At 37.7% G+C, this 15,632-nt stretch overlaps 1 protein-coding gene across 4 annotated transcripts in view; it reads left to right on the top strand.

Moving 5' to 3' along the window:
* The window catches only part of CDK12 (cyclin dependent kinase 12), a 72,707-nt gene that overhangs the window by 27,460 nt on the left and 29,615 nt on the right, over nucleotides 1-15,632 (top strand). For all 4 annotated transcript variants that reach the window (XR_003570111.1, XR_003570112.1, XM_027873300.1 and 1 more), the window contains exons 7-13: nucleotides 2,072-2,128; nucleotides 2,535-2,636; nucleotides 5,892-5,969; nucleotides 7,348-7,464; nucleotides 8,192-8,323; nucleotides 10,483-10,694; nucleotides 11,537-11,989. Coding sequence is in view for 2 of the 4 variants with exons in the window: in XM_027873300.1 (XP_027729101.1) it covers nucleotides 2,072-2,128; nucleotides 2,535-2,636; nucleotides 5,892-5,969; nucleotides 7,348-7,464; nucleotides 8,192-8,323; nucleotides 10,483-10,694; nucleotides 11,537-11,989 (1,151 nt within the window). In the remaining 2 variants the exon portion in view is untranslated. The remainder of the gene's footprint in view (nucleotides 1-2,071; nucleotides 2,129-2,534; nucleotides 2,637-5,891; nucleotides 5,970-7,347; nucleotides 7,465-8,191; nucleotides 8,324-10,482; nucleotides 10,695-11,536; nucleotides 11,990-15,632) is intronic.

Here is a 15,632-nt window from a genome sequence, read left to right as displayed (position 1 = left end):
CCCCTGTCATTAAACCTGTAAGGTCTGACCTGTCATATGGTTAAAGACTGGTTATTGAAGAAGGCAGGAGCCTCAATGGGGACCTAGAAAAAAATGAGTTGTTGTTCTTCCCTAGGAAATGATAAAGATTGAAAATATAAATGACTACCAAAAAAGTAGTAAATTTTATATAAATGAGACAAATATGTTGATAATTGATCCATGATGCTAAATGTTTTGGAACTGACATCAGGGGGAACAGCTGTTTTTTCATACAGAAGTTCCCTGGTACTGCTGTCAGTCAGAATTCTTTATTACATTGAGGGTCAATATCCTTGGACCATGCAGAATGCCCTGTTTCTAAACCTTTTTTTTAAATCTTTGTTGTTTTAATTGGACAAAAGAATTTCATAGGGATAGAGACTAGACCTTTGATTTCATTGGCATTGGGAGCTCCCAGTGGGGAATTTCTACCAATACAGATGGACACTTTTTCTGCAATTTATCTAAGTCTCAGAGTTTCTTAGGACTGAGAGATTAAATGACTTGCCTAGGGTCATACAGCCGACGTGTATCAGGCAAGACTTGAACCGAAGCCTTCTTAGCTTTAAGGCCCTTTGTCTTGTCAAATACACCACACTAACTCTCAGCAGGTAAGAGTAAAATGTCTGTTAGAACCATAGCTTATAAGGCTGTAATCAACAAACAAGTAGGTCTCATAGAATCATAGATCTAGAGCTGGAAGGAATCTAGGGTGCAAAAGAAATCAGACATCATCTCTGCCCTTAAGGAACATAGTGATTAGAGAGAGAAAGCTAACACCAATGAAACTATTAGAGGAAACTTAATTGTTATGTGGTATTAAAAATAACTGCTGGGGGGCAGGTAGGTGGTGCAGTGGATAGAGCACCGGCCCTGGAGTCAGGAGGACCTGAGTTCAAATTTGGCATCAGACACATAACACTCACTAGCTGTGTGACTCTGGGCAAGTCACTTAATCCCAATTGCCTCGTTAAAAAAAAAAAAAATAACTACTCTAAGTTATATGTCCCAGGCAGGTCAATGGTAAAAAGAAAGGCCTCACACATCAATGTATTGATAAGAGCACTTGTTGTGGTAGCAATAGACAGTAAGTAATCCTTTGTATGTTGCCCATGTAACATAATCCTTACTATAATGCCCATCCACTGGTAAATGAATGGCTGAACATGGTCTGGTACATGGCTGTAATGGAATAATGCTGCCCTATGACAAACAGTGACTATAGACAAAGACAGAAGAGCATTGGAAGACTAATGGACTGATGCAAAGTACTTTAAGCAGAACTAAGAAAATAATATACACAGTGACTACAGTACTGTAGTTGGAAAGAACAATCACAAAAACATTGAAACTGAATGTTGTAAAGTTATAATGATGGACAGCTAGATGGTACAGTGGATAGAGCACTGGCCCTAAAGTCAAGAGGACCTGAGTTCAAATCCAGCCTCAGACCAAACACTTGACACTACCTGTGTGACCCTGAGCAAGTCACTTAACCCCAATTGCCTAAAAAAAACAAAAAAAGTTATAATGACCAATCATAGCTCTACTCTAAGAAGAGTTATAAGAAGACATCTTCCACAGAAGTAGGGGACTGTGGATATGGAACAGGGTGTATATTCTTTTCTTTTTCTTTTTTTACATTGTGTATATTGTTAATCTTTTCAGTGTGTTGGTTAGTTTTGCTGAACATTAACATTTTAATATAAGGAGGGAGATATAGGGAAATAAGTGATATAAAAACAATATATCAATAAAATTTAAAAAAATAACCCAAAAGAGGCAGCAGGTCAATGTGGGCTGGAGTAGTCAAAACAGCTTTAGCCTGAAAAGATAACTCCAAGAGGCAGAGAATTGTGGAGATAGGTGATATTCATCATTGTTCTTCCCTTCCTTTCTACTCCCTCTGGACTCCCAGATAGTTTGGATTAAAGGCATATCTTCCACAACTGATGTAATGTCTGGCTTTCAGAAGGAATATTATTTCAGATATGCCATGAGGGCCACAGCTGTTATTGAAAATGAAAACAATTGTTTGTTTATTTTCCAGTGGACAGATCAAGCTGGCAGATTTTGGACTTGCTCGACTCTATAGCTCTGAAGAGAGGTGAGATGCCCATCAAGTAAAATTGCACTGAACTGTGAATTAGTCCTGATTTCTTGATGCTTTATCTATAAGCTTCAGAAATTGTCGGAGTCCTTCTGTTAGCTGAATGTGTTACGGTTGTTGGTAGGCAGATTTAAATGCTATAAGATGATATAAGTTTGTCAGCCTCTTTATTTATTTAAACAGCTCAACCAGAGATTGAGTTGGAATGGAAATCTTTACTTTCCTTCTCTCTTCTCTCATATTTATGGTATTTTGTATTTGTCCATTGTTCTCTAAAGGAACTACTTCAGTCATCCCAAATGCAGTGGAAAATCAAGAGTAGTTATTACTATCTTCATTTGTGTGTCCAACTGGTTTAAATTTGTTGCTGGTGTAAAAAATATGGTTACTTTTTATGTTTCAGTCGTCCTTACACAAATAAAGTCATTACGCTATGGTATCGACCACCAGAACTGCTGCTAGGAGAGGAGCGCTACACGCCAGCCATCGATGTTTGGAGTTGTGGGTAAGGACTAATCCTGAACTCTAAGGAGTTGAATAATCTCTGTTTTCTCTCATCACCCCAAATTTAAGGTGGCCATCTTGTTCTGATTATAGCTTATTTACTATTGGTGTAGATCTTTATTCCCCATTTGTAATCTTCCTGCATCTCTGGCTTTTAGGATAAGGAGAAATGAATATAAAATTATTGGCAAAATCCCAGAAAATTCTACTGCTCATTGAGTGATTTTTCCAAGGCTTAAACACAAACAGGCCATATTCTTCCTGTACTATTTCATAAGGCTTACTAAATAATGTAGGATTTTACTACATATTCTCTTATTGCCCATCGTGTTACCCCTGCTCCTATACATAATTTCCAGTATAGTGTAACAGCTTGCTCTATTTCACCTCGGTGAAAATACCACTATCTTAAAAAGATGCACTGCAGGATTTGCTCTCCAGATTCAAGAAGGGTGATGAAAGAAAAGCACAGCAACTGTTGTAGCTTACCAAAATCAAATGTAGCTTTAGTTAAATTTTAGTGACTCAAGCTGGGTGTGTTTGTGTTCTGGACTATTTGCTTTAATAGTATTAGCATTTAAATTGTCACAACTAGGCTCTAAAGTTAACGCCCCATTAAGATGCATGGGGGAAGTTCATAGCTCTTCTGCTACTGTTATTTCAGTCTGTGCAACCTGCATCTTCAGTGCTGTGGCAGGGTGTTGATTATGTAATGAAGATGTCTTCCCTCCTAAGAGGCTGGAAACATTTCAAATGAATGTAACAGAAATACTTAGGCACCTCAGTAAACTAAGATCTCTGAATCAGTAAATTTAAATTTTACTTGGCTTTCATCAGTTTCAGTATGTTTTTACATACTGAAAACATCTTATTGACCCATAGTACTCATAGAGGAAGACTGTATCATTGGAGAACTTCCCTTCAGAGATTTGTGAACTAGAGCTGCTCAGTTTACAGCTCACAAGAGACCTTAAGAGTGACTGGCATGGCATCCACCTGGAGTCTAAAGATCCAGCTGTGTTCTTTCTGCCTCTTATGTCACCACCCATTATTACAATACTAAAGTTTAGAACTTAGTTGATGATTTGATAGTCAATGCAAGATTTAAAATTAAATTCAACTTTGGAGTCCTTTAGTAATATCAGCTTTTTGTGACTATTAGGAATAAGAATTTGTTCATCATTTGAAATCAGCAGGCACACTTTAGAAACCCACTAAGTACTGTGCTAAATCTAGGAAGGTGCTTTTTTTTTAAGCCATCAAGATTTTCCTTCTTAAAAAAAAAAAAAAGATTTTCCTTCTTGATTTCAGTGAAGCCAAAGAAATGCAGAATTTAAAGATAAAACTTTTTAATTTTTGGTTTTGCATCAACACTTTCATGCAACTTTGCCAAAGCATAGACTAGAACAAAAACTTTTCCTTTATACAGGAAAATGGCAGTTTTTATAGGCACACTTCATTTGAAAGCTCTTTCTATTTAAACCACTACCAACTGATAAAAAGAAAACCTTTTATTTGTAAACATAGTGCCAAGATAGCTGCAGTGTAATATATACTTTTTTTTTTTTTTTTGCTTTTTGGTGAGGCAGTTGGGATTAAGTGACTTGCCCAGAGTCACACAGCTAGTGAGTGTTATATGTCTGAGGCCGGATTTGAACTCGGGTCCTCTTGACTCCAGGGCCGGTGCTCTATCCACTGCGCCACCTAGCTGCCCCTGTAATATACTTTCTATAGATCAGTTGAATGAAAAGAGCTATATCAACCTTTTATTAAAAAATGTTTTATTGGAGCTTTTTTGAGGCAACACAGTTATTCCCAATGTGCCCCACTCACCAGTAGAAGCATCTTTTATAACAAAGAAAAACAGCTAATTCAAACCTAATAATATAGTGATAATATCTGAAAATATTTCATTCCCATAATCTCTCACTTCTATCATCATCTAACAATATGATTTTTAGTGTTTAGTTACTTTCTTTATTTACACTAAAGTATATAGGGGGATAGTTTTCATTTATGATCACATTTTCTTGGGTTGTTTTAAATTTTCTTCCTGATTCCTTGCTTCTGGCCTAGCCATTTTTTGTACAAAGAAGTCCACTTCCTCACTATCCAGTGACACCTGAACCCTTTGCAATCTTAATTTTAAAATTAAATATCCTTAACCCTCTTTCCTCCATACATTCTCTCTTGATCTCATTAACTTCCTTGGCTGAAATGATCACTTCTTTGTAGGCTACTCCCAAATCTATTTCCCTGATCCTTAACTTCTTTTCTGAGTGTTAGCCTCCTGTTTCCAGCTGTGTACTGAACATCACATGAATGTTCCACTGGCATCTCCAACTTAATGCCCAAAAATGATTCGTCTGCTACTCTTGCCCACCTTGAACTGCTCCCAAACCTGCTCCTCACTCTAACTTCCCTATTTCCATTTATGGCATCATTGTGTTCTGTTTGCCCTTGCCTTAAAACCTGGGCATTATCTTTACTGTCCCCCTTTTACCAAGTCTTACTGGTTCTTCCTTTTCTCTATCTCTTTGCATTCAGCACCTCCTTTTTCATTCCTTCTGCCAGTATTCTGGTTCAGTCAACAAGCATTTTTTTAAAAGCACCTACTATGTGCCAGGAACTGGAGGTATAAATTAAAAAACAGTCCCTACTCTCAAGGGGCTTATATTAAAATCTTCATTATGTGGACAACTAGCTATCCAACTGGTTTCCCTGTCATTATTCATCACCTTTCTAGTTCGTCCGGTACTTTTCTACAGGAAAAACCTTAGTGGGGAGCCTACTGTATAAAGTTCAAAACGAAGTCCAATAGTTAAGGCTTTTTTCTTACTCACTTTTAACACATTCTGCTTTGTACTATAAATAGTTGTGTGCTTCTTAACTATTTTGTTAAATTGTAAACTACTGGAGTGTAGGAGCCATGTCTTATTCCTGTACATAACACCCTGTGTTTAGTATCCTGCCTTGTGCATATTAGGTATTTACTAAATGTTTGATTGAATAAAAATGTTCTAGCAGTAGCTGATTCATTTAAGCTATGCAGAGCACTAGGAGTCATCGTGCTAAACTGGATTTGTTGCATTGTTAATCTGTGTGTAGTCTTGATCCTGGTCCTAGCTGCCAGAAATTTATTGTTCCTTTAGGAAACCCAGGCTGTCCCTTGGTACTATGAAGCAAAGTTTACGGAGATACTACTTAAATTGGTTTCAGCTTTACTCTCCTGACCTCTTACTTTTATTCTTCCTAGTTGTATCCTTGGGGAACTGTTTACAAAGAAGCCTATTTTTCAAGCTAATCTGGAACTGGCTCAGCTTGAACTAATCAGGTAAAACAGTGGTGGGAGGGAAGGAAGGAAGGTTTATGTGTACAAATGCATTCCTTGGTGTGAGAGTTAATCTGTTCTTCTAAAATCCATTTGTGTCAGTTGTTAAATTACCAGTTGTTTTAACCACATCATTAATGAGTACATCTTGCTGTATGTCAAAGTCTTTAGGACATTCTACACAAAGTGTTGTTTCTGATCCCCCTAATTAGTTTTGTAAAGTACACTGTTGTGGTAGTGTAAAGAAATACATCTTACCAAGCTTTGTGGTTTAGGAGATCTTCTGTCTTACACAGATGATGCCTTGAGCAGATGATTGTGTGCTGACTTAGGAGAAGGGAGTGAGATTCTTGAGAGGCTAAATTTAAATTTAAGACAACATTGCTATAATGAGAGAGCTAAGTTTTGATCTCCAACCAAAAGCTGACTGAAATTTTGTCAGGCTTCGTCTGTTATAGATGTAAAAAGATAGTTCTACTCTGCTTATTTGTGATAGTCAACATCCTTGGTTACCCAAAACAGCGTTTTTCCCTTGCCTCAGGTTGATTTCTTGATGTCCCGTACATTTTAGAATCCATCTCACCTGGTTGACATTGGTTATAATTTGTTGTTGTTCAACCATTTCAGTCATGTCCAATTCTTTGTAACCCCATTTGAGGTTTTCTTGGCAAAGATACTGGAGTGGTTTGCCATTTCATTCTCCAACTCATTTTACAGATGAGAAAACTGAGGCAAACAGGATTAAGTAACTTGCTCAGGGTCATATAGCTAGTAAGTGTCTGAGGCCAGACTTGAACTCAGGAAGATGAGTCTTCCTGACTCTAAGCCTCTATCCACTATGACACCTAGCTGCCCATTAGTTGTAGTTTAGAAAATTTAAATTAATGTTAATATCTAAGCAAAACCAAAAGAAGAAGATAAATCTGCTGAGAGTGAGGGAGGGGAATATAATTCATTACAAAAGGAAATGTGTCTGTATTTCCTACTATTGTTAACAGGATAATTGAGATCTGCTATGAAAATCAAGACACTCACAAATAAAGTGGACATTGTTATTAGCATACTATGAAAATTAAAGCATATGTTCTTTCTTTTCTATTAACCATCAGTAAACTACAAAAGTGAAAAGGCTACTGCTAGTCTGAGTCACAATATTTATGCTTGTGGACTTCTGTCCCCTGCCCTCTTAAATATTTTCGGAGAAGGGGGAGGAAGGGCTATCTCTTGGAAAGTAAAGGAGATCTCAAAATCTCATCTTTCCAACTTGCCCTTGAACTGAATCTTATCAAGATGCCCACAGGAGGTAGTAGTTATGTGTCTGGATTTTTCAAAAAGCATATGGCTGACTCACTCCTTTGAATGTTTTCTGTTTTGCTTCTAGTCGGCTCTGCGGTAGCCCTTGTCCAGCTGTGTGGCCTGATGTTATTAAGCTACCTTATTTCAACACAATGAAACCGAAAAAGCAGTACCGTAGGCGTCTGCGTGAGGAATTCTCTTTGTGAGTTTGACGAAAGTGGGCAACTTGTAGTTGTAGCATAACCTCATCTATTCTTAGTATATAGTATAATATAATATTCTGCTTTCTTAAATATGTAACTTTATCTCCTCAGTGATTTCACACTACCCGTTGTCATATAAATTTTTTTTATCTTTGAGCTATATAGACTTTATGTAATTTCAAGGAATTCAGTTATTAATGTGTATTTTCACAGATATTTAATGGAAATATTACTATACTAGCATTACTGTCATATTAATCATTCCTGCATCACAGAATTGGTAGTATTTTTGTTTGTAAAATAAACACTATTTTGAAGTTCTTCCTAAATTCACCTTAGTTCTTGACACATATTAATATATATTTCTTTTTTTTAATGCATACAGTGTGGCTGGCACTGTGCTAAGCATTTTATAAATATTATCTCAATTGATAGTCACAGCAGTCCTGATAGGTAGGGGCTATTATCTTTATTTTACATTAAATATATATTTCTGTATTATAGTGTTTTTAAATTCTTTACACGATCATGTCTCTATATGAGTTACCTAAACTATTCTTAACTATTCCTTACTGTATCCAAAAAGTATGTTACTATTACTGTTTTCTCCTTACTGTAGATGGAACTCATAATTCCTAGACCTTCTAAGAGAAGGCTGCAGCTTTGAAAACCATGTGGTCACTTTAGACTGACCCTTCTTTTTTTTTTTTTGGTCTCCTTTTACAGTATTCCTTTGGCTGCTCTAGACTTGCTTGACCACATGCTGACACTGGATCCTAACAAGCGCTGCACTGCTGAGCAGGCCCTGCAGAGTGACTTTCTAAGAGATGTCGAGCTCAGCAAAATGGCTCCTCCAGAGTAAGTGCCCTTGCTCCTTTCCCCAGATGATGTGGGACTGAGAATCATTTTTGTATAAAGTCCTGAACATGGGAACAGTATTCTTGGAGAAATCAAGTAGCTTACAATGTCGCAACAAGAAAGATAACTGAATTCAAAAGTTATAGAGATGTGAGGGTAGATATGTTTGTTTTAGCTAAATTTGACTTGTTTCCTTTTCCCGTTAGATCCCCAGCATATTACTCAACTTCTTTCTCTTCTGAGTGACCACTTTCATTTTTTCTTCCTAATTATTCCCCCCTTCCTGCTCCAACCCAAAAGGGAGTGAGGCCTATAGAGTGAAGGGCTTGGAGTCAGGGAGCACCACATTCCCACCTCGCCCTTCGAGTTCAGTAGCCTTATGACTATGGGCGAGTCACATAACTTCTTTGAGCATCCAGAAGCTTTCTAGGACTTTATCTACTAAGTTATAAAAGGATGGCAATCTATATTGGGGTGCCATTGAAGAAATCGCAGATCCTTAATGTAATGATGTCACTCTTTCCCTGCCTTAATTTGTAATGTGTCTCTCCTTTCTCTAGTATCTTCTGAGAACCTTGACATAATTGACTCTGGAGTCAGAGGACCTGGGTTCAAATCCCACCTCTAATACTACCTGTGTGACCTTGGGCAAATCATGTAACCTCCCTAGGCCTCAGTTTCCTAATCTGTAAAATAAATGGGTTGTACTAGATGGCCTCTGATATCTCTTCCAGCTCTGAATATATAATACTTTGAGTTGTAGAGAAACCCCAGGGCCTCCTATACTCCAGGGAGTGGTGATAGGTGCTCTCTGTTAGCCAGGAGAACTGACAGACAAGATAGCAAGTCGTCTGGTGTTTGGACTTGTCACAAAATTTTTTCAAATTTTTTAGTATTTCCCTGCCTTGAATGGGGTAGAAAAATGTGTTGAGAGAAAGAAATGTGTAAGATATATGTGAAGTTAGTAATTAATATGTTAGATCCTTTTTGCTGTAGCTCTAAGAGACTTTCCAGATTCTTTTCTTGAACTAGAATTTTGTAATATTGAATATTCTTTCAAATAAGTGGGTTATGCACTGAGATTTGCTCATTCCTTTGTTTTACAAAGATTTTTTAATATATTATAACATAATGAGACTCAGTACAGAAGCTGTTCACAATGTTGTATGAAAAGGTGACTGAAAATACCAAAAAATTATAAAATATTGAATCTCATGAATAAAGAAAGTGATAGTGTTTTCTTGGGGAGATAGGACATGGATAAAAACAGAAGAGGACCTTTTCTTTTTTCTTTCTTTCTTTCTTTCTTTCTTTTTTTTGCCCTCCCAAACCACCATTGAGAAGAGTTTCAAAAATAGTATATTACTGAGTGTTTGATATGCTTTGCAAATAGTCATAGGTCAATCTTCTGTACTAAAATTGAACAGACATTCTTTTATGGTAGTAAAAGTTCTTAGCCAAGTAAGGGGAGTCATGTGGTTTTTGTTTGTTTGTTTGTTTTGGTTTTTCTTTGTTGAGGCATTTGGGGTTAAGTGACTTGCCCAGAGTCACACAGCTAGTGAGTATTATGTGTCTGAAGCTAGATTTGAACTCAGGTTTTCCTGACTCCAGGGCCGGTGCTCTATCCACTGAGCCACCTAGGTGCCCCAAGTCATGTGTTTTAAAACTATGAATGGAATCTGTAAGTTAAAATAAAAAGTTTGGTCTTTAATACCAGGAATACCTTCATTCCTGGTTTTAGGAAGTTCTCCCTCACTTAGTGTTCTCATCAACTAAGGCTTATCATAAGACCTAGCCATTTTAAATGGAGGCAGCATGGATTGTGATGAGTGTTGGATTTGTAGTAAATACCTGTGTTTGAATTATGGCTCTGCCACTTTACTATCTTTGCAACTTTGAGCAAATTACTTCACTTCTCTGGGTCTCAGTTTATTTGTCTGTAAAATAAAGGGTTTGGAATAGGTGATCTTTAAAGTCTCTTCCAGCTCTAAATCTTATATTGCTAGTTTGTCTGTCCAAACTAGAGCCTAGATTTCTTCCATTCATTTTCCTGGTAAATATCTGTGTATTTTCCTTTTTGCTTTTTGCTTTCTTTCCCCGATTCCTTTTCCTTACTCCCTGTCACACTCCCACACACATTTCCCCTTGCCTTTTTCCAGCCTCCCCCATTGGCAGGATTGCCACGAACTATGGAGCAAGAAGCGACGGCGGCAGAGACAGAGTGGCATCGTGGTGGAGGAACCACCTCTGTCCAAAACCTCTCGAAAAGAAACTACCTCAGGAGCAAATGTGGAGCCTGTGAAGAACAGCAGCCCAGCACCACCCCAGCCTGCTCCTGTCAAGGTGGAACCTGGGGCTGGGGATGCAATAGGTCAGTGTTGGGAATAGAGGCTTTTGTGTTTGTTATGAGCACCATTCTGGTGAGAGTTGCTGTTAAAAGATCATGCAGAAATCGTTGTACTTGACCTTGAAACCTCTTCCATTGAAGCATAGTAAAAATGTGGTATCTGTCTTAGCAAGAGAAGAGAGAGTGAGGCACAGCCTTGTGCAGTTAGGCTAGGGAGAGCTAAAACATTTTGTTTAAGTTTAAAGAAACTGAGCTAACTGTATTCTATTAGCTAAGTGCTTAATAATTTATTTTTCATAAATCAGACTAGGTAAACCAAATTTGGCCTAGTACTCACACCAACTTTAACATAATCTGCTGCATACTGTGAAACCCTTGATATCAAGTGAATGGTTCTTATGAAAACTGACCATGTGGTTTTTTTGCTATATGTTTCAGAGATATGCACTGAGTTGAGTATATCCAAATATGTATAATAAGCTATTTTATACATATAATATATGTATATATATTGCTATAATAGCAACTTTCCTAGATAACAAATATTATTTTTCCAACCTTCCTCACCAATCTTGTCTTTGCCTGGAGTCAAACAGTTTGTAAAGTAAATTAAATCAACATTTTTAACTACTCATCTGGCATAAAATAGTAATTCAGAGTAAGTGGATTTTTAAAAATTGCTTTAGTGTGTCTAGGTGCTTTCAAGTATACCAAATAACAGTTATCATGGGAAATGGAGACATAGAGTGAAATTTTCAATTCAAAGTGTCTGCTGGAATGGAAGAGACTTGGTTTTGCCATTTCAGGAGGGTTAACCCCTCTTTTCTGCCTCCTCCTTCTGTGATGGCTCCGCTGTCTCTCCACAGGCCTTGGTGACATCACACAGCAGCTGAATCAAAGTGAACTGGCAGTATTATTGAACCTGCTGCAGAGCCAGACTGACCTGAGCATCCCTCAGATGGCACAGCTGCTCAATGTCCATTCCAACCCAGAGATGCAACAGCAGCTAGAGGCTCTGAACCAGTCCATCAATGCCCTCAATGAAGCCACTTCCCAGCATCAGGACTCCGAGCATGTGGCCCCAGAGGAGACTGTGAAGGAGCACCCCCCTGCCATGGTAGCCCAACCCTCAGCTGAGCAGACAACCCCTGAAGCATCTAGCACACCAAGTGACATGCAGAATGTGCTGGCAGTCCTCTTAAGTCAGCTGATGAAAACCCAGGAACCAACAGGCAGCCTCGAGGAAAGCAATGGAGAAAAGAGCAGTGGGCCACAGGGACCCCGAAGAACTCCCACAGTACCACAGGAGGAGGCAGCAGGTAAACAGACCAGTCATGAATCTCATTGAGCTCAGGTGCTGTTGCCCTCTTAAAAAAAAAAAAATCTCTTACCATTTTCTTTTTCACAATGGCTTTGGGTTTGTTTTTTTCTATAACTATCTGCAGAGGAATCTAGCAGCAATGGCATTCTGCTTCCCCATCCACTTTCATCCCAAACTTTCAAAGCCTCTCAAAAAATACTTTGTACATGCTTTTTTCAAATCCCCAGGAAGTAGGTAAGTAGGATCCTTAAGATGTATTTAAGCAAAGAAATGGCAACGGTAGCTGATGATTCATCTTGTACCACCATATATGTAGTTGCCAAACCAGACCTAGCACATGAAAATTCTGACTTCCAAATCTCTGGGCCACTATCACATTTTATTTATGTGCCTATAATGTATTGGACTTTTTAAGTTGATTGATACCACAGTGTTTACCTGTAAGATAAAAGAACAAGGAAAATCAGAGCCATTTTGGAATGTTTCCTAATTAGATAATTCATGCCATGCATTTCCTTCACCAAAAATAGTAGCATATAAACTTCATTATTTTAAGCTTCCACCTTTGCAATGGATAATGCAAAGGGTCCCTAGAAGGAAGTAAGCCTTGTTTCAAGATAAAAGAAAAGGAACGTAGCACTCTTTCACTTACTCAGATCATCCCAGAATGTGATTTTGGGTGATGGAGGAAGATGTTTGAATTGGTTTTGTGGTAATGTTTTCAACTTCCCAGCAGTCGCAATTATCCATTTAGACCCCAGAATTTGAGGAAGCACAAGGATTCAATTCACTTGCCTTTCTGATTTAGGCTCCTGATTTCAAATTTCATGTTCTGTGATTTGGGATGTTTGTACCTGATCTCCACATACATATACATACACTACAGAAAAGCACCAGCATGAGCCAGTTAGAAATCTTTAGACTTCGAGACCTTAGAGTTAAGTTCATCCCCTCATTTTATAGCGGAAAAAACAGACCCAGAGTGGCTTGCCCAAGATCACACAGCTAGTTGGTAGCAGAGCCAAGACAAGAACCAGTGATTCCGGTGTTGCTTTAATCAAAAGAAAATAAAATTAAGAGGTCTCCACTCCCTGGGATAGTAAAGAAAGCTAATACAATGCCTGTCCTCCTAATACATACATACCCTCAATTCTAATTAAAATTGTTGTAAGGAAAAGTATGTTCCATTTTAAATAACACACAATGAAGGAAACCCACCTGATAATTAAGCCAACAAGCAATCCACCAAATGGCGAAATTGTGAGTTAAAATTAAGTCCTGGCTTATAGCCATAGCTTGATGGATTTGCTTTCAGAGGTGATTGTAAATGCCACCTCGATAATTATTGTACCTACCATTGGTTAATCCAGTTGGTGTCTTAACCATGTCTCTCCATTCTTGTCTCCCTCCTGCTGCTTTTCATTTGAGCTATTTTGCTGTTTGTTAACATTTCCAGCAGAGGGCAAGCTGGGGATGTCAGAGATGGTGAAAGGCTGTCAACTTAGCTACTGTTTAGCTGCTCTGTAATTGCTGAGTAAAGTTTTTAAATCATCTGTGTATTTTGTCACTGCACAGATCACTGAGAATTGACAGTGCTATCAACCCCTCAGATTCTTTAGCCGTGTAATAGTGTACTATGTAAAATGTTATCTTTATTTTTAATCCTCTCAAAGAACCTTATTAGCCTTACTAATGATTATTTACAATCCCGCCACATCACTGCTTCCCAGTAGAGTGTTTTCTTCTCTTCATACACATGAAAAACAGAAAAAAAGTGTTTGATCTCAAGAAATAGTATTATAAGTCTGGGTCATTTGCATGAAAGATAAAATTTAATTGTGAAAAGAGGTACAACTGAGGGAATATAAATTTAGTTTTGCCTTCCTTTACAGTTATGAGTTTTCAAAGTAATTTAACCCCTGAATTAAACTATCTGATCTTTAATATACATGATCCGAAAATGTTTATGACTGGACTTTCAAAGATAGATAGATAGATAGATAGTTGATGGGAAAACCTCTGAAATTTATGTACATAGGTGCTTGTGTTATTAGCCCTTAGTTATCTAGGTGTATACTTTTTATCTCCGTGTATACTTTTTAATTTGTGGCTTTTCCATGGCTTGGTGTGGCTTTTTGGGTTTGGGTTTTATTACTATTTTTTTTAATCCCTGCCACATAGCAATCAATCAACCAGCCAATCATCGAGTATTTATAAAGTGCCTACTCTGTGCTTGGCATCTAAGCACTATGTTAATTCTACTCCTTCTATTTGCCCAACCCAACCTTGCATATACATAGATATAGATAGTGTTTTTAATTTTTCAAAGTGCTTTCATATATGTGCTCAGGGAATTCAGATTTATTTTAGTAGTAGCCTTGCCAAATATAAATAAAACCCACAATGCATCCTAAAGCCGAATAAAAACTAATTTGGTTTTTCTGTGCAACTGCTGTCCTCTAGTAGCTCAGATAATCAAGAGTTGCCTGTATAAGAATCCATACATATACTTTCAGTGGTAACAGACAGGAACATTTGGTTATTTGAAAGATAACACCATTACAAAGCATTAAACCTTTCTTGTCAGTATGGTGGCCCCCAGAATTCCAAAGGCCCTATTCATAGCACCATAGCAACTTTACTCACAGTACTTTCAGTGTTTGCCAAGTAAAGATATTTTATATCTCCCCACACTGGGTCCAGAGAAATTCATTATCAGATACTAGCTGCTGTGGCCAAGCAAACTGGGCCAACATTTGGGGGGTGGGGAGGAGGTGCAGAGACTAATCTGAGGAAAACAGTGATATTTAGAGCTACAAGCCCATGGTATTAACTTATCTCTTCTGTAAACACTTAACATTCATCATCATTGTGATAAATAAATTTTTTTTCAAGAGCCCAGTGGGTGCATGACACTGTACATGGCACTATCACATTGTACTTGCAAGGAAAAAAGTGGTGCAGGTAGGGAAACAGAAGGTGATTCTTTGTAATTTGCCATTAAAAAATAGACAGTATCCTTTTATCATGAAATAGGATGCTGAATGTGAATGGGACAATAAATCTTTAGGATATCCCATTTCTTTGAAACGTGAAAATGACAAGTTGGGGATACAGGCATGGATTTCCTGAATTTTCAAAAATAAAAGGTTTGCCAGTTCAATACAACTATCCTGTGCACTCTTAACATCTATTTCAGGTTAATATTGTATCATCAGACTTTCTGTACAGAAGATTCTTCCCTAGATTTGAAAATCAAATGTGTTTTCCCTCCTCATTTTTCCTATTCTTGCTTTTTAAAAAAAAATTAACATTTGATCCAACAGCTTAAATTGGGCTACCAGGGGCCCACAAGAAGAATATCCCTTGAGAAAAAAGGCGGGGAGGGCAGGGTCTGCTCCCAAAGGAGAACCAGGAAAATGCCTTGAAGTTTAATAATTTATGCCAGTCTGTAGATGTAGCATGCGACTGTTTTACTTATCTTTTAAAATTATTTTCCATACAAGTTTCATTTTTCTAATCCCAAGAGTTGATTTTTTTTCCACTTCTGGGTTGCTTGTATAGGTGTGTGGGTGTATATGTATGTATGCGTGCACGTATGTGTGTATAATCACATTATTTTAAAGATGGTGTTTAAAAGA

This window comes from Vombatus ursinus, unplaced genomic scaffold, assembly GCF_900497805.2.
Source record: "Vombatus ursinus unplaced genomic scaffold, bare-nosed wombat genome assembly UNPS02014801.1, whole genome shotgun sequence".
NCBI lineage: Eukaryota > Metazoa > Chordata > Mammalia > Diprotodontia > Vombatidae > Vombatus > Vombatus ursinus.
The sequence above is the reverse complement of the archived record's forward strand: the minus strand, read 5'-3'. Positions and strand labels throughout refer to the sequence as shown.